Raw genomic sequence first — 23969 nt, forward strand, 5'->3', positions numbered from 1 at the left:
TTCTGATAAACTCTCGGCCTGTTGAGAGAAGTGAGAGCAACAATGGAACAATGACATGACTTGCGTACTTCTACGAGGACAGCATACAGACTCTGCACAGAATGGATGTATGAACAGGATGACCTCACGCCTTCGTGCTCGATCCAACAGCAACCCCACCACCGGTCACCAGACCTTGCCCGAAAGCTGCTGCCGCACGCGTGACGGAAGCCGCCGCGGAGGAGAAGCGCCGCTTCGGCGGCCGTTCCGGCTTTGGCTGTGCGGGAGGCACGACTGGCGCGTCTCCGCGGCTTGAAGGGCTTGGCGCGGGTGCGACGTCAGTCGTGGTCGCTAAGACGGCTGGTGCGGAAGGAGCAGAGACAGGTGATGGTCTCATAGCGGATGCAGCTGAAACGGGCTCCATGTGCGCGGCGACAGGTGGTTCTGCGGGCTTGTCGTGGGTTGTGGGTAATGTGGCCGTCGTGTTGACGGCGTGTGTCGGGAGCTCTTGTGGCTCATCCGTGAGCAAGGTGGTCACGACGCTGGTTGGCGACGACGGCCCGATGGGCTCGCCCGAACCGTCACCGACGGACGAGGCGCTCGCGATGCGCGTAACGAGCGCAACGGATTCATCGTCGTAAGCATGGTGTGCCGCGCCGACGCCGTCTGCGCGAGCGCGAGCGAGCGCGTCGACACCGCCCTGCGCGGCAACGCGCCCCAACTTGCTTTCTCGCGCCGCCTCTTCTTCCTGTTCCGCCGTCTTCTCCGTCCCGCACGCCTGCTCCCCAGGCTTGCGCGGCGCGTGCGGTGCATAGGACGCCGCGAGAGCGCGAGCCTGGGCAATTCGCTCCTCGCGTTCCGCGCGCTCGCGCTTCTCGTCCTCGTGCTGTTTCCACGCTGCCGCGGACCACTTGACCTGGTAGCAGCTCGCCTCATCCGACTCGTCCCTGGCCTCCTCAATGTCGGGAAGCAAGCCATACCGGGCGGCAGGCTCGCACCCTCGACAACAGGCGAGTAGCGGGACGAGGGCGCCGAGCTCCTGCCCGTGAGCGCAAGCGGACGGCGGCGGGTTCGAACTGGAGCGCGAGAGCGTAGGAAAGATGGGAGGACCGGCCGATCCGTCGTATGGAACTGGGTTACGGGCTGGAGAAGGCGGCGCGTCCGAGTTGCGCCGAAGAATGGGTTTCCCCGGCTGCGAGCGGGTACACGAATGCGAAGAGTCGCGGCGCAGGGCGGGAAGCTTGAGTTTGACGCGGATGGGTGGGTTCGGCGTGAAAGCGGGGTCGTCGAGTGGGTCGGGCACCTTGAGCGCCGCTCGACCCGGTGACGGCGAGCGCGAGCGAGATCGCGACAACGAGCCAGAGCGCCGTCTGCTTCCGATGCTATCGGGCGAGGGGTCGCGCTCGCGCCCAGCCGAGCTTGAGCATGCGGTCCCGCTTGCGCCGTGCGCACCATTCAGGAACGGATCAAGCGAGGCAGTGAAGCCGTTGACGACAGAGTGCCAGGCTTTCGCCGTAACATCCCCAATCTGCGGGGCCTCGAAGCTGGCATTCCAACCAGATCAGCTTGCCCTTCATGCGAGACGCTGAAGCGGAAGCATTGCGAAGGTCGACGCACCTGAAAGTGCGGACAGCGACTCGACGGCGACCGCGTTGCTGCTGTGCGGCAAGCAACAGTGCAGGATCCGTCTCTCCTTCGCCGGCCACGCCTATCAGGAGCGCGAGCGGGCAGAAGGATACCCTTTTGCAAGGCGAGGCGGGGGGCGAGGCGGAAGTAGCGGCGGGAGCCTCGCGGCTGTCGGAGCAAGAGCCTTGGGTCTGGTGTGATGCTGCAGGTAGTGTGCCCTGCTCTGCAGGCGTTGCAGGCGACATTTGCGGGCAGTGGTGAGGACGAGGTCCTTTGCGACTTTCGCGCGTGACCGCATCGCCCCCCACCTTGCCGAATACGGAGACGAAGCGCGACCTTCGCGCGCTTTCCGCAGTGAGGAGCAAGCAGCCAGTTACAATCTCCCTTCTCGGTGCACCCCGCCCTTTCCTTCATCAGTCGATGCGATACCGGTAGCGGAGGAGGCGGTGCAGCGGCGGCATGGGGTCCGGTTCGCCGCCGGTCAATGAAGACAGGCAAGGCTGAGTAGGCATGCAGGACGAGTGACGGCAAAGTAAGATATGCAGGAGACGCACAGAGAGAGAGAGAGAGAGAGAGAGAGAGAGAGAGGAGACCGCCGGACATGACCTCCTTCACGGGCATCCACATGGTAGGTTACAAGACGACCTCGGCAAAATACTCAGCGGTGAGGTCATCGGAATTCTCCGGCGCACGCTGCGTCAAATGAGCAAACATCGATGCAAACGACAGAGGGAAGGGTGACAGCGAGGCCAGATACATGTCTAGTCAAACCGCAAGACGCGGACGTCCTCGTTTCCTCCTGCGCCCGTCCGCGCCGCCACAAAGATTGCCTCGTCTCCGACCCACACGCGCCGCACACGCGAAGGACCAGCCTCGCCTTCGATGCCCGCGCTGGCCGCAGCTTCGGCTTCGCCGCGTGCGCGAGAGCCGGACAGCCGTCGACGCTTCATCCGCTGCCAGGGCGTCTGGCCCGCGTCACTCGCGCTCGCCTCGGCGTGCACATCAACGACGAACTCTTGACCGCCGTTCGGCGCGTCCAGCCGCCGCTTCGCAGTGAATCCGCTCGACGGCAGTGGGGCCGAAGCACTGTTGTCGGCTCGTGTCAAGTGCCAAACCTTGACGGCGCCGTCCTCCCCGGCGCTGATGCAGCGCACGCTGCTTGAAGCAGCGTCAGGCACAGTGCCGTGCTGACCGGTGTGCGACACGGGCTCGAGTACGTTGTCGCTCTGCAGCGCTAGGCTGGCAACACGGGAAGTGTGTCCGTACAGCGTGCGGAAATGGCGGAGCTTCAGGGGTGAGAGCTTCGAACGTGCAGTTCGAAGCTGAAGCAGGATGCGGGATGAAGGCGAGGTAGCGGTAGGAGGTGGAGGTAGGGGTGAGGCCGAAACTTCGTACACATCGAGCGTGTTGTCGACGCGGCTGGTGACAATGAAGGGGTGCGAGTACTCGATGCTGGTAACAGGGTTTGATCTTGTTGTTGCCGCTGAAGACCGGTGCGAGCCGGAGAGAGGGGTGGTGCGGACGGGTCGCAGGGGAAGAGAGGTCTGTGCGGGAGGTGCAGATGCATGGCGTGCCTGCACCCGGAGAGCTGAGAGATGGCGGGTGGACGGCATGACAGAAGCCGAGTCGGAGTAGGCTGGCGGTACGGTGATGAGGAATTCTTGCAGACCGACGGTCCAGGCGAAGGGAAAGACCGGCGTCGAGTAGGCGAGTGCGACTTTGAAATGCTGCTCTCCCTCCGTCTTGCGAGTACCGCGATGCAACGTCGGAATTCCGCTCGACCGTTTCGACAGCGCTGCGTCCGGCACGAGCGAGAGCGCAACGGGAGCCCAGCGCTCCTGCGCCTGTAGCGGCGTCTGAGACTCGACGACTTCGAGCTCGCCACCTTCACCGTCGCAAAGACGCCAGAGTCGCAGTGTCATCGATTCGGATAACGTGACGAGCAGGGGCGAGTGCAGGCGAGCGTGGGTAACTGGGTCGAACGGGCTGCGGGAGGTTGCGGCGGCCGTAGCGAAGGGGTAGCCGAGGGGTGAACCCAGCGCTAGTGAGGTATAGACCTCCGTGGCGGCGAAAGGAAGGGCAGGACGAGATGCGCTGGCGAGGTCGAGGCGAAAGAGGGAGAATTGACCCGTGGAGAAGAAGACGCCGATGAGGGGTTTTGACGAGTCTCCGCTCTCGTCGATCCGTAAGTCGGTGATGAACAGTTGCGGACGAAAGTCGGGGCGAGCCGCGAAAAAGGCGGCGATGCGAGAAGAAGTGAAAGAGCCGACGACGGCAGTTCCGCCAGAAGGAAGGGTTTTGTGGACCGTCACGAGGGGCAATTCTGTCGCGTAAGAGAGCGAGGAGGCGGCGCGAGAGGCGGTGATAACGTAGTTGCGGAGAGTCTGGAGGAGCGTATCGGCCGGATCCTCCTGAGCTGTCGAGAGAGCCGGCTCGTACGACGCTGCAGTTTCTCGTGGAGAAGACTGAACAGTTGGCACTTCGTCGAGCGGGGGCGCCTCGGGAAGAACGGCGCGGCGGAGACTGAGGCCGAGGCTCGACGCTTTGGCGGCGCCGTTTCGCCAGTTCATTGAGACCCTGAAGAGATCACGCCAAGGTCGAGTTCGCGCAATAACGACGCCCGATGCCGCTTGACGGCGCATGGAAGCTGAAGCGAAGGTGCGAAGATAGAGTCCTCGCCAAAGCTGCAAACGAGTATGAGGTCAGGCCACGCAGAGCAGGATGAGCCCGCGAGAATCGCACCTGTGGATCTTGCGCAAGCCTATACCAGGCACTGGACACCCTCGACACCGTTGCCAGTTCGTGCGCGCTCAGGAACGACAAGCAGCGCAGCAGGAGCTCTTCGGACAAGGCGCCTTCGAGGGACAGCATCGGCCGCGACGTCGTCCTCGGACGTTTGCTGAGTTGCGACGGGCTGTACAGACATCTGGAGTGTCAGCAATGGCAGCCCGATAGTCCCTCGCAGCACCGCGGCATGAGTGTCCACGGAGACACCGCCACTGCGAAGAAGATTCCGACCTGACACGGGCGGAAGCAACCGAGAGCAGATCCAACGCACCTCGAGCCGCAAAATCGCAACTTGCCGGAGCGCCGCAGAGCACGGTCACCTCCATCTCGCCCGGATGCAGCCTCGACGCCGCCTCCTCCACCTAGAGCCGATGAGGGGAGGACGTCCGCAGCGTCGCTCGTTCGCGGTCGCTTGGGCATAGCAGGGGATTATTCGAGCTCAGGTGAGCTACTTAACAGTCTGTGTGCTCTGTTGCGCGAGGAGGAATCGTTCGGGAAGAGCGATGCGGCCACGGCGCTCCTCTTCCTCGTGCCATGTCGTCGACCTACGCCCAGCTCAAGGTGAGTCTGCCTAGAGCTCCTCAGCCAAGTGTCAGGAAGCTGACATGGCACCACGCAGGCCGAACACGCCGCCCTCCCCGCCTTCGAGCCCTTCTTCGCACGCTCCGCGTTGCCGTCTCTGGCCACGCAGGCGCTGCTGGCGGCCTTTGTTCTGACCTTCTACTTCTCTACGTGCGCTCGTTCGCTCACACGCCGCCGAATCTGGACCGCAAAGCTGACACCTCCGCGCGCAGGCTGCGAAGCAAGACGACCATCCCTTACAGCGAGCTGGCGGTTGCAGGGCTAGCTAGCATCTTCGGTGGATTCGGACTCGTCTTCGCTTTCTGCGCGGTGGGGGCCAACGTCTGAGGCGAGGTCTGCCTGTGGAGGCCAGAGTTTCCAGTTGTACGTGCTTGCCGTTACGCTCTGCGCACGGAGACGAACACGCTCATCCTAATCCACCCGTAGGTTGATACCCGACGTGAATCGTGTCTGTACATACCCATGCCGCACTTGTAATGCCCAAGTTGCGGCACACTGAGATCCAGCAGTCGTTCCGACTCTTCTTCTTCTACCCGACGAGTCGCAACGACATGTTGGCTTGGCCTCCTAGCGACACTTGGGCTCAGCTGCTACAGTCCGACTACTCGCTCTTCGCTCACGATGCGCCAGAGGAGGCAGCTTGCGACAAGTTCGAGTGCGTACCCAACGCGCAACGCCTCAAGGCGATGTCGCCTTCTGTCTTTGCGCGCCTGCGCCTCCTTTCCCCCAGATTGAACATCGGATCTCAAGCGCGCCTGGTCACCCATGGCGAACGAGATGCTCGCGAACAAGGTTGCGCCTGCTCTCAGCGAATTGCGCGAAAGCCGCCAGAACAGCGGACAGCAGTACCACAACGGGACTGTCCTGCATGGCAGTCCTGCTCTAGCACCCGAGAGACGTCTGCAAGACCGCTGTCGTTCGATGGGCCAGATGCAAGCCAGACGTTCGGGCGGGACAGCGGTCACCGCTATCTCTGCCCTCTGCTCCCCTTACAACGGCAGCGGTGAAGCCACGAGCGCACTGCCGTCTGTCACAGCGCCGTTGGAAGCCTACGCCTGATCCACTCTTTCGTCTATCCGTGTACGCCGCACCTCGCCTCCCCGCTCCGCCAAGATGTCATCGGTCAACGGAGACGCTCCGCCCTGGAATCGCGGCCGCCCATCTGCTGCCGAGCCAGCAATCCTCAGCGGATCGAACCGCCTGCCAGTCTCGCCGCGACGCTCGTCCGCGCCCCTTCTGCCGCCGGCCGCCTCGTCCACTTCCGGCAGCGCCCCTCGCGGCATCATGACAACGTACCAGCGCCCATTCCCTGTCCCACCTTACCTCAAGCACGCGAGCCTATACGCAGACCGCTTCGAGACTACGCCTGTTCCGATCGACCGCGCAGACAGCGCGGTCGGGCTGCTGGACAGGCTCGAAGCGCGCTCGGCAGCACGCGAAGCAGGACACGGCGGCGCGAAGGGCAAAGGGCGAGCGTCGCTGAGCGCGTCGCTCGGATCCGACCTCGGAGGCGAAGGCGAGGGGCTACCCGTCGCGGGCAGCAACCGCAGCGGTGCGAGGGATTCACCGATCCTCTTACCAACGTGCTGGGACGAGTCGGATCGCTGCGCGCTGCTCGAGCTCACGAGTGACGGGCTTGGCGTCTCTTTCGCCGGTACGTCCACCGACTTGCGACGTGGCGGCGCAACTGACTGGCGCCTCGGCAGGTTCCGCCAAGTACGGGGACCGAGATGCGGCGGCCGTGCGAGCCAATCGACCTGTTCCTCCGCAAGCGGGCGTGTACTACTATGAGGTGACCGTGCTGGATAAGGGTGTGTCGGGGTACATTGGTGAGTTTGCACATTTGCCTCTTCTCTCAATCCTCGCATTGACGGCCTTCTGCTCGCTCTTGCAGGTATCGGGCTGAGCGATCAGAACGTCAAGCTTTCGCGCCTGCCCGGTTGGGGTGCGTCTCCCTTCTTACCAGATCTTCCGGCCGAAGACTGACTCCCTCCCTGCTCCTCTCAAAGAAAAGAAGTCGTGCGCACAAACACTTTCCTGCCGTTCTCGGCACTGCAGGCTGACAATTTCATCCACAGGTACGGCTTCCACGCCGACGACGGTCGAGCATTCTGCTGCCAGGGCAACGGCGAACCCTTCGGTCCGACTTTCACCTCGGGCGACGTTGTCGGGTGTGGAATCGACTGGACCGATGCAGGCCCGCCAAGAGGTGAGCGTGAGCGAAACGGCTCGGAGGGTAAGGACGCCGCCCTCAAGGGTGGCGCGCGTGTCTTTTTCACCAAGAACGGCGAGTTCCTCGGTGCGATGCCTTCATGTTCACGGTGCCCGAAAGTCGCGAACTGACCTTTCGTAATTTCTCGTACAGGCTACGCCTTTTGCAACCTGCACGGCAAGCTGTTCCCGACAGTTGGTCTCCGCACGCCGAATGAGGCCGTTCGGGTCAACTTTGGCGCCGAACCGTTCAAGTTCGACATCGAGGGACTCGTGCTTGTGCGCCCCTCCCAGCTTCTGAGGGCGAGATCGAGAGTCGCTGACGTTGCTGCTACATAGGAGCGGAAACGCGCAGTGCTCGCTCGCCTCGCAATAACCGACGTATCAGACGCCTCCCTCGTTCCTTCACCAACACCGTCCATTCCTTCACTGCTACCGCCTCCAAAGCAGGCTCGTTTGCACGAGACGCTTCAAGTTCTCATCTCGTCCTATCTCGTACACACTGGATGCGCTGCGGCGGCCGCTGCCTTCGACGAGCAGATCCAGGAGGAGCGCCTCGAACGGTCACGAAACCTTGGCCTCGCGTCCGGACGAGGTCTGCAGGCGATACCTGCACAAGCGAACGGCTCGAAGAGGGCGAGTGCCCCCATCGCCGCCACGGGCGCGATACGAGCGCGGATCCGCAGTGCAGCACTAGCCGGAGACGCCCGCCTCGCGCTGCAGCTGATCGAAGAGTCGTATCCTGCGGCGCTCGACCCAGGCGCACCCGGCACAGACGCGGAAGACGGCGACATCACCTTCCGACTGCGATGTCGCATCTTCATCGAGGCCATTCTCGAGCTCAGTCGAGCTAGCCGTGACCCCGCCGCCATCTTGTCCGCGAGCAACCCATCTCCCGCCGTGCCGCCTGTCAACCTCGACGACTTGATCGTACTCGGTCAGTCGCTGCATGCTGCCTACTCCGCCGATCCGCGACCGGCCGTGCGCTCGGAGCTCGAGGCCGTTCTCGGGCTCATGGCGTATGGGGACCCGGAGCGGGAGGCGACGGGGCGGACGCGAGAACTGCTCGACCCTTCGGAGCGGGAAAAACTTGCCGACGAGGTCAACCGGGCGGTCTTGCGTAAGTTCGGCGTTGATACACGCTGAAGAGGGAGACCTTTGCTCAACTTCGATCGTTCGCAGTCGCATCCGACCTTCCGCCCATGCCGCCGCTCGAAGCACTGTACCGCCACGCCGCTGCGACAATTCAGCTTGCAGGCGATCGAGGTGTCGGAAGCGCAGCTCTCGTTGATGTGCGGCAGGAGGTACTTGGTCGCCGATAGTTGACCGATGAAGTGCAACCGATCATTTCATCGAGCCTCTCGAGTCGTTTCCTCTGATAGCAGACTTGGTAAGTGGCAGCCGCAAGTGCGGTCTTCAACCCAGGACACGAAAGCTGGAAGTGATGAGACACGGCGAGCGCGGGGTGCGCGAGCTTGGGCAGCAGCGCCGTCCTTCACCGCCTCACTCGTCCGCTTACTCGCTCCGTCGACTTGCGAGAGCTTCGGTACCCGACTCTGTGAGCTCAACACTCCTACGCGATCGCTCGACTGTGCTTCGTCCGTTGCACGACCCGCCGCCCACTTCAGCTCGCTTCTCGCTCTCTTCCCTTCCCTACCACACCACCATCTCGCCCTTCATGTCCAAGGAGGACCTCACTCCCGAGCAGCGCGCTCAGCGCAAGGCCCAGAAGAAGGCTCGCAAGGCCCTCAAGATGGAGCAGGAGGCACTCCAGGCGTCGACTGTGCAGGGCGACGAGGAGATGAAGGCGGCGAAGGATGAGGCAGTTGTCCCGACTGTCGTCGAGGAGGAGTCGGAGAAGGAGCGCAAGAAGCGCGAGAAGCGCGAGCGCAAGGCCGAGAAGAAGCGCGCTCGCGACGGCGACGACGGCGAGACGGCCGCGGCCGCTGAGCCCCAGGTGGCGGAGCGCAAGAGCAAGAAGGCGAAGACGGAGAAGGCACTGGCCGCTGTCTCTGCGGAGACGCCTTCTACGCCTTCTACGCCGGCGCCAGCAGCCGAGCCTGTTGCGAGCACCTCGAATGGTGCCGTTCCGGCTGCCTCGCCTGCCGAAGCCGCCGCTTTCCTCAAGGAGAACAACATTTCGTACGAGCCGGCGTCTGCTTCGTCGACATACCCGCCTGTCCTCTCCTTCGCCGCTCTTCCCCTTGCCGACGGCGTTCGCAAGGGTCTCAGCGGGTTCACCAAGCCTACGCCCATCCAGAGCGCTTCCTTCCCGCTCATGCTCGGCGGTCGCGACGTGATTGGTATTGCGGAGACTGGGTGCGTCGTACCGCCTGTGTGCAAAGCTCTCTGCGAGCGTCGCTGACGCCGTCTCCCTTCTATTCCAGTTCCGGCAAGACGGTTGCTTTCGGTGTCCCCGCCATCGAGCACATCCTCTCCCTTCCGACTGCTGCGGCGGGCAAGAAGGGCAAATCGACTGCACCCGTGTCCGTCCTCATCATCTGCCCGACGCGCGAGCTCGCCATGCAGACCCACCAGAACCTCTCCCTGATTTCCTCCGCCCTCACGCCTACCCTTGCGTCCGTCTGCCTATATGGCGGTGTTCCGAAGCCGGAGCAGATTCGCATCCTCCGTAACGAGCGTCCGCGAATCGTCGTCGGTACTCCCGGTCGTCTACTCGACCTCGCGCGTGAGGGCAACCTCGACCTCGGCAAGGTGTCGTGGCTCGTTCTCGACGAGGCCGACCGCATGCTCGACAAAGGTTTCGAGAACGACATCCGCGAGATCATCAAGCTCTGCCTGCCTTCGCCCTCTTCCGCTCTCGGCCCGATCAAAGACGAAGCCGCTGAACCCAAGTTCCGCCGCACTGCCATGTTCTCGGCAACCTGGCCAATGAACGTGCGCAAGCTTGCGAGCGACTTCATGACGGAGCCGATGCGCATCACTGTCGGCTCCGACTCGCTCCAGGCCAACGCGCGCGTTGAGCAGACCGCCATCGTCGTCGATGACCCGCGCAAGAAGGAGACGTTGCTCCTTGCCCACCTGCGCGACAACGGCTTCTCGCTCAATGCAGCGAAGAAGGGCGCCAAGGGCAAGGACCGCGAGAAGGCGCTCGTCTTCGCGCTGTACAAGAAGGAGGCGACTCGCTTGTTTGAGTTCCTCAAGAACAAGGGGTACGAGGTCGGCTGCATCAACGGCGACATGACGCAGGAGAAGCGCACAAAGAGTCTCGAGGACTTCAAGGAGGGCCGCTGCAATCTGCTTGTCGCAACCGGTCAGCTCGCCTCATCGGTTCGATCCTGACGTGACGACTGACGGTCAATTGTTGCAGATGTTGCTGCTCGCGGTCTCGATATCCCCAAGGTCGAGCTTGTCATTAACCAGACCTTCCCGCTCACCATCGAGGACGTGAGTCGCTGCTTTCAAGCGAATCAATCTACTACTTTGTGCTGGTCTCGCAACTCACACGCTGTCACGGTCGCAGTACATTCACCGCATCGGCCGCACGGGTCGCGCCGGCCGCACTGGCAAGTCAGTTACGTTTTTCACCGAGGCGGACAAGGCGCTCGCCGGCCAGTTCATCCGCCTGCTCAAGGACTCGAACGCGATTGTCCCGCCTGGGCTCGACCAGTGGGGCACGACAATCAAGAAGAGTTCGTTCATTGATCCCGCATACGCAACGGGGGCTGCATGCTGACTCCGTTTGCCCGCCTTAACTGCAGCGACCCACGGCGCGTACGGTGCTTTCTTCCGCGAAGACGTCAAGGGCACGGCAAAGAAGATCACCTTCGACTGAGGGTAGGACCTGACTGGGGCTGTAGTCTGAGTAGACGCTGTTGCTTTCCGTGCCATGGACTCCGCGAAAACTGAACGCACATCGTGCTCGCGCATCCGAAAACTTGATGCTCGCGTGGCGAAAGTGCTGCCGGCTCAGCAGAAGAGACTTCAGGCGCAGCCCTGATCGAGACTACCTGCTGATTGCCTACTGACCGTCTCGCCAGACGGAAGCTCATGTCACCGACGTCGTCCTTCATTCGGCTGCCGCGCACGGGACTGAAAATAAACAGATCACGTTTCTGGGATGACGGGGTCTGTACGCGCAACTGGATGGCGCCCTCAGAGTGTCTGCGCGCGACGTGGTCCGGAACTCTCGAAGCCCGCGTACGGCAAGTGCTGGCAATGTTCCGATTCTCTCTTTCATCTACCTCGCTTCGCGAGATGACTACAGGCTCAGGTCCAGATCTTCTGCACGTGCAGTCTCGACAGCGCGCTGTCGTCGCGCTTCTGCAAGCCCTCGCTTTCTTTCGCTACTGCTCAGCTTCCGTGGCTGTCCCAATTCTCGGTCACGATGAGCGACCCAAGCATTGGGGATCCGTCGACTGCAGTCGTCAATCTCGATTCTGTGGTACGCCGTTGCTTTGAATGCGGAACAGCGGGACAGGCGCTGATCGTGGTCCTGACACGCGCAGACTGGTCCGGTCGTGATGGGCAGCGCGGCTGCCGTGCTCTTATACGGCGTCTTGCTCAGCCAGTTCACACGCTACCTCCAATCCCCCGGTTGGCACCGCTCAACCTGGCCGAACCGAATCGCTATCCTGGTGGTCATGGTCTTCGTAACAACCGCCGTCGCCCTCAGCTTGCACGACATTTGGTACTATGGCACGCTTGCCTCGCTGGATCTGGATTTTGTCTTGTCGGGCACGGCAGCGCAAGGATTCGAGCCGTTCCTCTGTGGTATCGTTGCATTCATGGTCCAGACAATGCTGGTTCTCCGAGTGCTGAAGGTCAGGCTTGTCGGTCCTCCACACGTGTTTGTATCCCGCTGACGATTGGTTGCATGCAGGTCTTGGATGCTCGCTGGCTACGCTACACATTTGTCGCGACCACCGTTGGCGCAGCGCTGTTTTCCTGCCTCAGCGCATGCTTCTACGGCGGGTGCGTCTTGTTATTCGTCATTGGGTCAGGCGTGTGGCTGAAGTAGGCTGGCCGCGATGAACAGCTTCTCGGTTGCGTACCATTACGACTCCCTCGTCAATACCGACATCGGCCTGGACTGGAATGGCTGGTATCAGGCGTGGCTTTGGACCGCAGCTGCCGTCGATGTCAACATCACCTCAATCTGTGAGCTGAGATCTCTCAGTGCCGCCGGATAATTCGCAGGTTGATGGTCCATGAACGACTTGCAGACATCTTTGCCATAAATCGTCGACTCGGCGACGGCGCTGAGACGACCCGGTCTGTCATGCGCTTGGTTCTGCTTTCTGCCATCCGCTCTGCCGCCTACACCGCCATTGTGGCAATCATTGCGGGTGCGTCATTGTTGCTTGAGAGCCTCGCAGCTACAGACCACTGAACGCATATTTTCTGCAGCTATCACGGCTCAAGTGGTGCGCGACTACAACTTGGAGATACACGAGACCACCGAACTGATCGCTCGCTCCGCAGTTCAAGCTGGACGACCCGATGACCTACCTCATTTGCTGTTCGTCGCACGACTTGCTCTGCGGATACACGAATCAGACTGACCCTATCGCCCGCGTAGATGCCTTCTGGGAACCTCTGCCGCCCATCTACGCGCTCTCTCTCTTTACGACTCTCTCGATTGCCGACAACGTCGTGGCCCGACTCTCGGACCCGATACTACGCCGCGTTGGCGACGCAAACATGCACAGCGGCTTGGCTCCGCAATTTGTCGGAAGCAAGTTGTCCTGCGGGGCGAGCCATGTGAGTCCGACGGGCGGGCGACGCATCGAGCTTGGTACTGCGAGCTGGAATGAGGCGGCCGACCTCGAGCGCGGGCAAGCAATCGGTGTCTTCGGCGAGGAGGACGAACGGAGCGCGAGCCCGGTCGGCGTGCAGCGGGTGACACCTCCCGGCATCTGTGTCAAGGTGGAGAAGACGGAGCAGGAGGACGTCTGATCTGTCTTCAACGCACTTTGTCTCCCGCACTCTCAGTATATTCTCTTGTTGTGTTATCAGCTTCTGCTGTGCCGGATCAGGGCATCCGTACCGTCGATACTCAAACTGTCAGCCCGCCGACAATGCAATGTCGCAAGGCAAATGTTCTTTCGGGGTCTCTTCCGCGCGCGCAATGCGCCGAGACGCCAGCTCATGAGCCGGCACCGATCAAGAAGCGTAAGAATTGTCACAGTATCGGTCGCAACAAGAGGCCGGCCGACGATACGCAGATGTGCGGAAGCTTTTGTCCAAAGCACTATGTGGTTGCACGGCCGCGGAACCTCCTCATACAAACGGGGATCTAGCTCATCGGTAGAGCGCTCGCTTAGCACCTTCTCAGCAAGTGTGCGAGAGGCGCAGGGTTCGACTCCCTGGTTCTCCAATGATTCTTTTTGCCTTTTTGCGACCGTGTCCCTCGTTGAGCACCTGCGAAGGACGGGCGGGAGTCTGGTTATTCCACGAGCCCATGCGGCGGTAGAAACCAAGGGGTACCCAACCTTGGCGACCCCAGACCTGTGCGGAGCGTCGTCGATCGAGCGCGTCATCACGTGCATCCCGCTCGGCCTTCCTCCCCTTCCTCCCTTCCGCTCCCTGCTCTGCTGCCGGTCTGCACGCGCTACAGACGATGCTGTCGCGCTTCTTGAACTTCATTCAGCGCGGGCCGCCGCCTGTGCGCGGTCCCGTCAAGTCTGCTACGCCCGCTAAGGAGGCCAGCACCGCCCCGTCGTCCCTACCAGAGCCGGGCAAGGCGCCGCACAACCCGCTAGTCGACCTCGCGCTCGACGACTTTCTGGCCAAGCAAGCAGGCACCGCGTGGCAGCGCTTACTAGACAACGTGCACCCGGAGGGATCGTCGCCTGGCTGTGTCGTCGCGAGTCCGAGCAAGGCTCTGCCTGACTACTGGTGCGTGTCCGCTTCAAATCCGAGTACATCGGTCACAGAGCCACGTTGACCACGGCCGTGTGTCGCGCTGCTGCAGGTACGAGTGGACGCGAGACTCTGCCGTCGTCGAGAGGGCCATCGTGCACCGTTTCATGCGCGATGGTGGTGCTCATGACTGGAAGCGCTTGGAGGAGTATGTCGAAGCGAGTCGCATCATGCAGCACAAGGAGACGGTATTGGGCGGCTTCGAGAACGGCGGGCTTGGCGAGGTCAAGTACCACGGTGCGCCACCTTCCTCCCTTTCTCGTCGATGCCCTACTACGGCGCTGACCTCTCTGCTGCCTTCAAGTCAACCACGAGCCTTTCACCGGCGATTGGGGACGCCCGCAAGCCGATGGACCCGGGTCTCGCATCATCACGCTCGGCACGCTCGCGATGCACCTCCTCTCGTCGGGCTATGAGAGCAAGATCGACTATGTCAAGCGCGCGCTCTACCCTGGCGCGCCAGAGGGCGGCGAGAAGACGGGCGTACTGAAGGGAGACCTGGAGTACGTTGCGACTCACTGGCGGATGAAGGGCTTCGACCGTGCGTTGCTTTTCCTCCACTTGCAGTGACGCAATTGCGCAAGAAGGAAGACTGACCGCTTCTCCGGCCGTGCACAGTCTGGGAGGAGGTCAGTGGCCGCCACTTCTACACCCTCCTCACGCTCCGCACGGCGCTCTTCCTTGGTGCACGCCTCGTCTCGCACCCCGCTCTCGCTGCCGCGGCGCCCGACTCGACCGCTGCGTCCGCACGCTATATCGCTGCTGCAGACCTCATTACGCCGTACCTGACGCGCTTCTGGGACGACGAGCGCGCGATCATGCGCGTCACGATTGAGCACGGGAAGGAAGACGGCGCCGTGGGCACCTATGCCGGTACGGCAGACGGCGAGCACGTCGGCACGCAGGTGAAGCGCGAGAAGGAGAATGAGGAACAGGCGACTAGCGGCGATGCGGGCGAGTCGGACTACGACGAGACGCACGGCAAGTCGTCCGAACTCGACATTGCCGTCGTTCTTGCCGTCCTGCACGCTGGGCGCGAGTCGTCATGGACGCGCCTGACGACGTCGCACGACGCTGTGCGCGATTCGGACCGCCCCTTCGAGACGGCTGAGAAGGTCCTCTCGACCCTTGCGCATCTCGTCGAGGCGATGGCCGACATCTACCCGCTCAACAAGGGGCGCCGCGCTGGTGGCAAGAACAGCGCGGTCGCGCTCGGCAGGTATCCCGAGGACAAGTACGACGGTGTTGGCATGACGATCGCCCACCCGTGGTATCTGGCTTGCGCCGGCGCCGCCGAATTCCTCTACGTCCTCGTCGAGGACATTGCGTCTCTCACCGAGACGAACGCGCACACGCGCTTGACTCTTGTCGTCACGCCGCTCCTGCACTCGGCACTCGCGTCGCTCCTCCCCGCCCTCGCATCGCCGCTCCCGAGCCCGGGATCGGTCCTGCACGCCTCGGATCCAGTTTACCCCGAGCTGCTGCACGCGCTGTTCGATCTCGCCGATGGTTTCCTCGGCGTCATTCAGGAGTATGTCGGCGTCGACGGCGCGCTGTCGGAGCAATTCGAGCGCACGGGCGCGCCGCGCGGGAGCGATTGGCACGAGGGCGGCGTGCTCGAGGACAGCAAGAAGGACCCACGCACGGGCGCGCACGTCGAGGCGATCGGGCGGGGCGCGCGACACCTGACGTGGAGCTACGCTGCGTTCATCTCGGCGGTCGAGGAGCGCGCGAAGGCCAAAACGGCGCTCGGGCAGGGCGCGATCAAGGGCAAGCAGCGCGTTTGACGTCGGTTCGCAGGCCAAAGAATCCGTGTTGTAGATAGCTCTACTCTATATTGTCGTCCGCTCGTCGCTGTCTCGTCCGTGAGGTATCGCACTTCTGTCATATCATTGCCTTCGGTGACGGTGGGACACGGGTCCGCCGTGGGCTGGAATGTGCGCTCGAGAGCAGGTCAAGCCACAAGCACGAGAGTTGAGTGCTACAGCGAGACGACGCCGAGGTGGCCTGGAGCGCGCGTCGCGACCTTCGGCTTGCCCGCGCGAGGTGGAGCGCCTTGGCCTCGTCACCTCGTGCGCCCACGACAATGGGACTTTCGAACTTTGTAGCCAAAGCCAGCTCGGCCGTCTCTGGCGGAGGGCAGGCGCAGCAGTCGCCCAACGCGAAGCAGACGGCGGGCTCGTCGTCGTCGACGCCGGCTCCGGGCAGCGGCGACGACAAGATCCCCGAGGGCGCCAACGCAGACGACACCGAGTGCGCCCAGTCTCTCCCGGACGTGTCTGCGAAGGTGCACGCGTGCCCGCGCTCGCCCAACGAGCTGTCGCTGCGTTGCTGGGTCGTGCGGAACGTGAAGCCCCCGATCACCGTCAACTGACTCGGGGCTCGCCGTGTGCGCCCGTACGCGCTGCAGAGTCCTCGACGATGAGCCCAAGAACAGTACGCAGCTTTCTCTCGCACACGAACGCCTCCGCGCTTCCGATGTCGTCTACCAGCGAGGTGCTTTGGCGCGGTGATCCTGCGTCACCTTCTCGCCTCTCGCGACGAAGTAGGGCGCGCTGAAGCCCGCCAGGACCACACTATGCGCCGTTGTGTCCTGCTCTAGCGCGAAGGAGGCTGCAAGCGCGCGAGGGTCAGCGCCGCTTCTCCCACCCCCGAACAGGAGGCTCGGCGCAACGGCGGACCTCTAGTGTCGCGTTGCGTCGGCCTTGTTGGCGATTCCCAAGACGGTATCAGCTCTAGCAACGCAACTGGGCGACGGCGAGCGCCGATCAGCGGTCGCGTGCTGACCTCGACTTCATCGTGCGCAGTGCTCCTCGCCATGATCAGCCAGCTCCGCCCTGGCATGGACCTCGCCCGCATCACCTTCCCTGCGTGAGCCTTTGCTGTCCTGTCAGTATCGACCAGGGGCCGAAGCTGACCCGGCCGTCTCTTACTCGTGCACAGCTTCGTCCTGGAGCCGCGTTCTATGCTCGAGCGTGTGACCGACTTCCATTCGCACCCTGAGCTCCTGCACGGGTGCGCCAAGAATGCTTCTCGAGAGCGTGCGGGCTGCCCAGCTTACCAAGACTTGCCGACTGCAGTGCTTTCAACCTCGAGACGCCTGAGGACCGCTTCATCCAGGTCTTGCGGTACTACCTTGCCGGATGGCACATCAAGCCGAAGGGTGTTAAGAAGCCGTGAGTGCGATCGACAACACGGGAAGAATTGGGTGGCCTGACCGGCATTCTCAACTCGCAGGTACAACCCCGTCCTCGGCGAGTTTTTCCGTTGCCGCTACGACTATGCCGATAGCACGTCGGCGTACTACATCGCCGAGCAGGTCTCGCACCACCCGCCCATCTCTGCCTGGTGCGTTCAAAAAGCCCCGAGAGCGCCGCGGGCGCCCTTTTTTTGCTGCCAGTATGGCTGTTGATCCGGGCCGCACACAGGTACTTTGTCTCGCCTGAGCAAGGTCTCGAGCTTTCCGGCGAGCTGCGGCCTAAGTCCAAGTTCCTTGGCAACTCGGCCGCCAACATCATGGAGGGCGAGAGCCACGTGCGGTTCCTCGAGGGCGTCGGCGCACAGGATGGCGAGTACGACATCACGATGCCCAACATGTACGTTGTTTGGTCTTCGAGGAGTTTGTCGGGAATGGCGCAACGCGTCAGAACGACCATGCTCATTGACGCCCGCCCGCTCACAACCGTCCTTCGCAGGTACGCGCGCGGTATCCTGTTCGGCAAGATGGTGCTCGAGCTTGGCGACACGAGCACGGTGCGCAATGAGAAGACGGGCGTGCACTGCGACGTCGAGTTCAAGACCAAGGTGCGTGGCACTTCTCTCGCTCTCTCACGGCATCTGTCTCACGCCGTCACGCATTGCGCAGGGCTTCTTCTCGGGCGCGTACAACGCGATTGCGGGCAAGATTAAGAGCCCGAAGGGCGAAGTTGGCGACATTTCCGGCTTCTGGAGTGACGCGATGGAGCTGCACAGGAAGGGGGTGTGTTTTGGCATCACCTTACTCCACTCCTCGGCGAAGCTGACGCGCTCATTCCTAGGCCAAGGGTAAGGAGGTGCTCTTCGACGCGCACACGGCCGATGTCGTGCAGAAGGCCGTCTCGCCGGAGGACCAGCAGGCTCCGAACGAGTCGCGCCGGCTGTGGAGCAAGGTGACGGCCGCGATCAAGACCAAGGACATGGACGCCGCGACCGATGCCAAGACGGCGATCGAGGATGCGCAGCGCGCCGCGGCCAAGGAGCGCGAGGCAAAGGGCGAGAGCTGGGCGCCCAGGTTCTTCAAGCCGAGCGGGAAGGGCGGCGAGTGGCGACCGGTGTTCAGGTGCGTCTCGGGTGTCGCGTCACGGAGGGAAGAGATTTGCTGATCGTGTCGGGAACGACTGCAGCCTCCCGCAAGGGGACAAGGCCGCACAGCGCGAAGCCGTCCGCGCATGGATCTACGGCTCGGACCCGGAGCCTCCCCGGCGGGACGGCGCCGCGGCGCCCTCGCCGTCGTTTTCGCCGTCGAATGCGGGTGCGGCGGCCCCTTCGCCCGCGCTCACGGCCGACAGCGAGTCGTTCGTCGATGCGCCCGAGGCGGACGAGGCAGTCGTCGAGAAGGCGCCCTCGGCTGCGCCGGCATAGACGCGATCGACCGACTCTTGCGGTACGAATTTTTGGCCTTTCGGCCGCAGAAGGCCCCGCCGCTCCCTCGATGTTGCACTTTCGCTCCGGTCTCGCCTCTTGCAAGCTAGACAAGCAGCGCCCTCCCTGTTCTCCTCCTCCGTCGGCCACGTCTTTGTCCTGCCTGTATGACTTTGACCCTTCCTGTCCCCTCATCTTGCCCTTCTGTGCTCTCACCGTCTCCGTGCCGCGCACTCATCAGCCGCAGTCCTGACCCCGCCCCTCCCTTTCCCACGACGTCTCCGTCCAACTGATGTAGATAATCGATTCCAAGGCCATCTTTCTGAGCTTGCGCAGGAGACACGGAGAGAAGGAGACAAGGTACAGGTTTACAGAGCCCCCGCGGCAGGAAGAACGGGGACTGGATCTACGGCTCGCAGGCGCACGACACAATGCAAGCGGCTCCAGCACGCCCTCGCTTACAAGCACAACCGGTAGCTGTACGTCATAGAGACTCCAGGATCAGTCGCTTCATTCGGCGAGCGGAGCAGCAGGGAGAGGGCGAAAGAGGGAAGTCGCGGCGACGCACCTGACATACCGCCCGGCGGTCTCACTCTCGCGCGTGATCTTGACGACCTGACCGCGCTTGAGGCCGTAGTACCGCGCGACGGGGTCGTGCAGCTGGATGCGCGGGAGCTGCGTGTCCTTGAGGCGGCTGCGAGACGGACAGACGGGGACACGACGGGTCAGCACCGGTACCCGACTGCGAGAGAGGAGGAGGGAGGAGACGCACTATCGCTGCAGGAGCTCCTTCTTCTGTTCAGGCTTGAGCACCTCGTGTTGGGGGACGAGGATGTGCTCGGTGATGTTGACGAGGAGCTCCGACTCCTGGAATGCCTCGATCTGGAACTGCGACGACATGGCCGTGATAACCTGGGTGGAGGGACGAATCGCGAGGTGAGCGGGACAGCGGGGAGACGGGCGGAGGAAGGATAAGAGGGAGACGGACCTTGTTTGCTGAGGGCGTCATGCTCGTCTTGTAGATCAAGATTCCTCGAGGGAACTTCTGACTCTCCAGGATGTCGATGAATCTGCACGACAAACACGAGAAAGGCACTAGTCAGATCCGCTGCAACCGAACAAGGGAACGAGGCCGAGGGAGGAGGAGGCGGGACGCACTTCCGCATCGTCTTGATGCCGACCGACGCCTCCTCCGCGTAGAAGACAAAGATGGAATCACGCTCGACCTCGCTGTGCTGCGCCGAGAAGTTGATCTTGGCCTTGCTGCTCGCGGGAGAAGGGGGAGCGAGGAGGCGGTGTCAGCTCGTCTCGTCGCGAGTGCGGTTGTAGAAGCGGCGGGACAGCGCAGAGAGAACGCACTCGATGGCGGTCCCTCCTGCTGCGTACTGCTGGCGGAAGTCTTCGAGGCTCATCTTGATCTCCTCCTCGGCAATGGCGTACCCCTGCAGCGCCAGGAACAGCACAAGCGGTAGGGAAAGCTCGAGAGTCAGCCTGAATATCTAGTGTGTACCTCCCAAGCCCCTCAACTAAGCTGGCCAGGCCGCGAGACGCACCCTATCCCGCACGAGCTGGTGTGCGGTCCTGGAGACGCGGAACAGCCTCGCCACCTCGCGCTCGTTGTCGTCTCCCTGCATGGCTGCTTCGAGTGTGGGTCTGACGAGGCCCGAGAGGCGGACAGAGGCGCGCTGGGCGGAGGGAGAGCGGGAGAAGCGTGATCGGGTCGAGACAGAGCGCGGACGGCGAGCGGGGGTTGTCCTTCGAGCGAGACGGCGACAGTCGCGTGGAGAGGCACTGGCGGGTAGAGGGCTCTGCTGGCTAGCAGGAGGGGACACTCCGGGGCGCTACTCTCCACTCCGTGGCATGCTCGGCACGGGCGAGGGTCTCGACGAGGTGCAGGAGGAGACGGGCTCTTCACCCTCAGCTCTGCGTGCGCTCCAAGCTGCGAGCAGGCTGTCCTCGCTCTGCGTATACTGCTGGCTCTCGTTGCTGCGCTGCTCGGTGCGCGTGCGTGGACTCGTCCGGCTCCGTCGCTCTCCTCGCTCTCTCGTCCGCCTTGCTCTCGCTTCATGGCGTATCCGCCCGTTCCGTACCCGCCTGTACCGCTTGCTCAGACCGGACAGGGCCTTCCGAAAGGCGCCCTGCCCGCCCGCGAGGCTGTCCCGAGCCAGGAGAGTCCGCTCATCTCCGTGAGTCTGTCGCGCTTCTCTACCCCTGCCCCGCCTCGCGAGCAGAGCTGACCGATATGGGGCGACGCAGAACGCCTCCGAGAAGCGAGCGCCCGCCCCTCACACGCCCAGCTCACCATTCAAGCGGCCACGACCTCGCGAGCGTCTGCTCGCTGACTCGCTCGCCGCGCCGAAGGCGTGCCCGTCCCCGCTCAGCTCGCCGAGGCGCACCTCAAGTGGTGACAAGTACGACACAGGGCGGGGTACCTCGCCTGGCCCACTCGACCGCGGCTCGCGCCTCGCTGCCTCGCCGTTCAAAGCACCGTCCCGCGTATCCCCTCCCCGCTCGCCTCGCCAGCCCTCACCGCAGCGCTACTCGCCGGTGCATTTCGACCCCACTAGCCGTCTCTTCTCAGCTCCGCTCTCGCCGTCCGACTCCCCGCCGCCCGAGTACGCATCCACCTCGACGTTCTCCGCCTCGGCACCTTCCTTCCGCCCGCACTCGGCCCTCCCGCAAACGTCCGACCTCGTCGACTCGTACAAGCGCGCCATGCACGACTCGGGCCTCTCGCCGCGTGCGCTGCTCGCCGGCGATGGCAGGATTGACGACGAGGGCGGGGCGGTCGAAGAGGAAGAGCATCTCATCGCGCCAGAGAGGGCGGCGAAGAGGCTACTCCAGCCGCGTGCGCCACATAGAGCGGTCAATCGCTCGGGGTACGGCTGGAGGGATGGCGAGGAAGATCAGGACAAGCCGCAGGCGAGCGGCCCCAGCTCGTCATCGTCGCCAATCTCGGTCAAGAAGCGCCGGCTCGCTCCTCGCACTCGCTCTGGCGTCGGCGGAGGGATCGTTCGTCTTAGCACGCCCAAACCGCGCAACGCCGAGGGACAGGCGACGGCGCAGGACAGCGACGACGAGCTGCTCGAGGCGCTGGATGCGCTGATCGCCGAGGATGTCAGGGGCAAGGCACGCAGTAGGTCTCGCCCAGAAGCGCAGTAGCTGCGCGGGGCGCTCCTGCTATTGCTGTCGATGGTTGCGGCTCGGTAAAGAGAGGAGGAGCTGGTGGCTTCGGGGAAAGAAGACGGCATGACTCGCTTGTAATGACGCTTACGTTCACAGCTCATGTGCCGGCAGCGTTGTCCGGGTTTGATGGCGTCGGACTGCAGTGCGGCTCATGTGAATCAGAGGAGAAAGTCAAGGAGCCCTTCCGCGTTTCAAATGCAGTCGCATTTTCGTTCCTTCGCACAAAGTGCTGCTCCGAACCCTATGTGTGAAGCTCAGAGAACCTGTCCGCATGCAAAGAAGACGTTTGGCTGCATTGACTTCAGACCTTGTCCCACCCTGCGTCCGCCTCGCACCGTCCCCACCGCTGCTGTCACGTCCCGCTTCAGGAAGAAGCTGAGCTCGCTTGTGGGAGCGCAAAATGCCCTTCACACCTGGGTCAGGCCAGGCCAAGCTCGCCGTCGTGCTGCTAAATGCCGAAGGCGACCAAGTGAGCTCTCGCCTTTTGTTCGCCCCTTCTTCGGCACGAGCTGATCTCGGGCTGAGCAGTTCAACGCGTCACTCGTCGCACAAGGAAAGGAAGGCGGCAAGGCGGCTGCTACGGAGCTTCACCGCCTCACGAAAGAGGAGCTGCTTGGCGAGAATGGCGGAGAGACGCTCATCCAGCTGGTCGCGTGCGTCGTACTTGGCCCTCCTGGGCGCTCTAGAGGCTGACAGCGATGTATTTATCTGCGCAGACCTAGCCGCGACGGCTCTTTTGTCGCGGGGGACGCCACCTTTGATCGCTTCCTCGCCGGCTTCGCTTCGGCACCAGAACTCTGTCAAATCTCGCTGCCCCTCGAAGATTCGCGCGGCAGCTTCGGTCGCGTTCTCCGTACGTACACGGCCGCCGGCCCCGCAGCAGCCCGCGCGGAGTGAAGCTGACCTCTTGCATGTGCTTGCATCCAGAACTCCTCATGCTAAATCTCCCTCTCGCCTCCGTCTCGACCATCTTTCTCGGCTCGCTCCACACCGACTATCTCGCGCCGTACCTCGACGGCCTCCCACCGCGCCTGCGATCCAAGATCTGCCTGCTCAAGACTGTGACGGTCGCGCCTGCATTCCGCCAGCTGGTTGATGACGGCCTTTTTCGCATGAGCGACGCCCTCGAGGGCGTCTTCGGAGAGGTCGGAGAGGCCACGTACGACTTGGCAGGACTAGCGGAAGTCGAGCCGTTCAAGGTGGCGCAGGTGGATGAGCCTGTCCCGGTCGTCTTACAGAACAATCACGTGCGCGCACTCTTTTCCGTGCGCTGCTCAGCTCGGCCGAGAGCTAACGAAGACATGAGCGGTGCAGGCCTCTTTCGTGGTCGACATTCCTCGGCCTGTCACTCCGCCACATGTCATGCCGGAACCTTCTGTCGCCTCGCGCCCGCCCAGCCCGCCGGTACGTCGAACTGCGCATCCGTGCTTTCGGCTGTCTCCGCACGAGGTACTGACGTTTGGCGGTGTCGCAGCAAACGGTGTCGCAGCAAACGTCACCAAGTCTTTCTCACGCCGAGCTCCCTGCCGCCACGCCGTCGCATCCAGGCATCTATGAGCATCCCGAGAAGCGCCGCAACAAGCAGCAGGTCCGTGATGTTCTTGAGATACGGCCCTGATTTCCACTGACGAGTGCGTCTCCCGCAGCGGCAACAATCCGAAATTACGCCTTACGACCTCTTCAATCCTCCGGTGAAGCGCCAGACCCGCTTCCCGGCGCCGCCACCTTACCCTACCGGCGCATTCAAGTTCAAGTACTTCCGTTATCCGCCAAACGAGCGCCCGTGCAACTCGTACTGGATGGACCCAGCTGGCTGCGGCCTCGGCAACCGGTGCAAGTACGTCCACGACTGCGACTGAACGCGTGACGAGTTTCTCGACTATCGCCTCTTCGTCAAGAGTACACCGTGTCAGGTTCTGGTCAAGCGCGGGCGGTGCGATCGCGGCGAGCAGTGCCCGCATGGACACCGGTGCCCGTACACGGAGCGCACTTGCCCGCACCGGAGCAAGTGTCACTTCCGCGAGGCGGGGCTGCCGCACTCGACGTAGAGTAGATACTCAGCCAAAAATCGTCTTGGTCGGACCACGCGCGCT

At 62.9% G+C, this 23969-nt stretch overlaps 10 protein-coding genes across 10 annotated transcripts; 7 read left to right on the forward strand and 3 right to left on the reverse strand.

Moving 5' to 3' along the window:
• Nucleotides 1-124: 124 nt before the first annotated feature.
• On the reverse strand, nt 125-1850 carry JCM10292_003944 (uncharacterized protein; the record flags this gene model as incomplete). Its single annotated transcript, XM_076652191.1, has 2 exons — nt 125-1523; nt 1597-1850. 2 exons carry the CDS (start codon nt 1848-1850, stop codon nt 125-127), a joined length of 1653 nt encoding a protein of 550 aa, XP_076502233.1.
• A 516-nt stretch (nt 1851-2366) lies between these two features.
• On the reverse strand, nt 2367-4812 carry JCM10292_003945 (F-box protein; the record flags this gene model as incomplete). The annotated part of the gene is made up of 3 exons (XM_076652192.1): nt 2367-4289; nt 4348-4519; nt 4664-4812. 3 exons carry the CDS (start codon nt 4810-4812, stop codon nt 2367-2369), a joined length of 2244 nt encoding a protein of 747 aa, XP_076502234.1.
• A 114-nt stretch (nt 4813-4926) lies between these two features.
• Nucleotides 4927-5301, forward strand: JCM10292_003946 (OST5 family protein; the record flags this gene model as incomplete). Its single annotated transcript, XM_076652193.1, has 3 exons — nt 4927-4953; nt 5012-5124; nt 5187-5301. The coding sequence occupies 3 exons, from the start codon at nt 4927-4929 to the stop codon at nt 5299-5301; spliced, it is 255 nt and encodes an 84-aa protein (XP_076502235.1).
• Nucleotides 5302-6087: 786 nt separating this feature from the next.
• Nucleotides 6088-8507, forward strand: JCM10292_003947 (uncharacterized protein; the record flags this gene model as incomplete). Its single annotated transcript, XM_076652194.1, has 8 exons — nt 6088-6628; nt 6681-6803; nt 6869-6919; nt 6984-6993; nt 7053-7273; nt 7340-7464; nt 7525-8305; nt 8368-8507. 8 exons carry the CDS (start codon nt 6088-6090, stop codon nt 8505-8507), a joined length of 1992 nt encoding a protein of 663 aa, XP_076502236.1.
• Nucleotides 8508-8863: 356 nt separating this feature from the next.
• DBP3 (RNA-dependent ATPase DBP3) lies at nt 8864-10981 on the forward strand (the record flags this gene model as incomplete). The annotated part of the gene is made up of 5 exons (XM_076652195.1): nt 8864-9504; nt 9573-10459; nt 10517-10593; nt 10670-10838; nt 10908-10981. The coding sequence occupies 5 exons, from the start codon at nt 8864-8866 to the stop codon at nt 10979-10981; spliced, it is 1848 nt and encodes a 615-aa protein (XP_076502237.1).
• Nucleotides 10982-11533: 552 nt separating this feature from the next.
• Nucleotides 11534-13104, forward strand: JCM10292_003949 (uncharacterized protein; the record flags this gene model as incomplete). The annotated part of the gene is made up of 8 exons (XM_076652196.1): nt 11534-11590; nt 11655-11969; nt 12029-12120; nt 12185-12306; nt 12372-12494; nt 12556-12572; nt 12631-12667; nt 12728-13104. The coding sequence occupies 8 exons, from the start codon at nt 11534-11536 to the stop codon at nt 13102-13104; spliced, it is 1140 nt and encodes a 379-aa protein (XP_076502238.1).
• Nucleotides 13105-13768: 664 nt separating this feature from the next.
• SGA1 (glucan 1,4-alpha-glucosidase) lies at nt 13769-15857 on the forward strand (the record flags this gene model as incomplete). The annotated part of the gene is made up of 4 exons (XM_076652197.1): nt 13769-14046; nt 14123-14307; nt 14375-14611; nt 14689-15857. The coding sequence occupies 4 exons, from the start codon at nt 13769-13771 to the stop codon at nt 15855-15857; spliced, it is 1869 nt and encodes a 622-aa protein (XP_076502239.1).
• Nucleotides 15858-16156: 299 nt separating this feature from the next.
• On the forward strand, nt 16157-18690 carry JCM10292_003951 (uncharacterized protein; the record flags this gene model as incomplete). The annotated part of the gene is made up of 11 exons (XM_076652198.1): nt 16157-16323; nt 16481-16506; nt 16878-16941; nt 17014-17085; nt 17151-17246; nt 17308-17418; nt 17499-17666; nt 17766-17874; nt 17936-18049; nt 18108-18388; nt 18453-18690. 11 exons carry the CDS (start codon nt 16157-16159, stop codon nt 18688-18690), a joined length of 1446 nt encoding a protein of 481 aa, XP_076502240.1.
• Nucleotides 18691-19148: 458 nt separating this feature from the next.
• Nucleotides 19149-20324, reverse strand: RPB5 (DNA-directed RNA polymerase core subunit RPB5; the record flags this gene model as incomplete). The annotated part of the gene is made up of 7 exons (XM_076652199.1): nt 19149-19167; nt 19259-19384; nt 19463-19602; nt 19679-19760; nt 19849-19953; nt 20050-20132; nt 20244-20324. 7 exons carry the CDS (start codon nt 20322-20324, stop codon nt 19149-19151), a joined length of 636 nt encoding a protein of 211 aa, XP_076502241.1.
• A 432-nt stretch (nt 20325-20756) lies between these two features.
• On the forward strand, nt 20757-23735 carry JCM10292_003953 (uncharacterized protein; the record flags this gene model as incomplete). Its single annotated transcript, XM_076652200.1, has 9 exons — nt 20757-20876; nt 20947-21826; nt 22299-22345; nt 22405-22529; nt 22593-22729; nt 22804-23123; nt 23191-23280; nt 23351-23464; nt 23523-23735. 9 exons carry the CDS (start codon nt 20757-20759, stop codon nt 23733-23735), a joined length of 2046 nt encoding a protein of 681 aa, XP_076502242.1.
• Between the last annotated feature and the right edge of the window lie 234 nt (nt 23736-23969).

The sequence above is a fragment of the Rhodotorula paludigena genome, assembly GCF_050403205.1.
Source record: "Rhodotorula paludigena JCM10292 DNA, Rt_paludigena_JCM10292v1_ctg68, whole genome shotgun sequence".
In the NCBI taxonomy this organism is placed as follows: domain Eukaryota; kingdom Fungi; phylum Basidiomycota; class Microbotryomycetes; order Sporidiobolales; family Sporidiobolaceae; genus Rhodotorula; species Rhodotorula paludigena.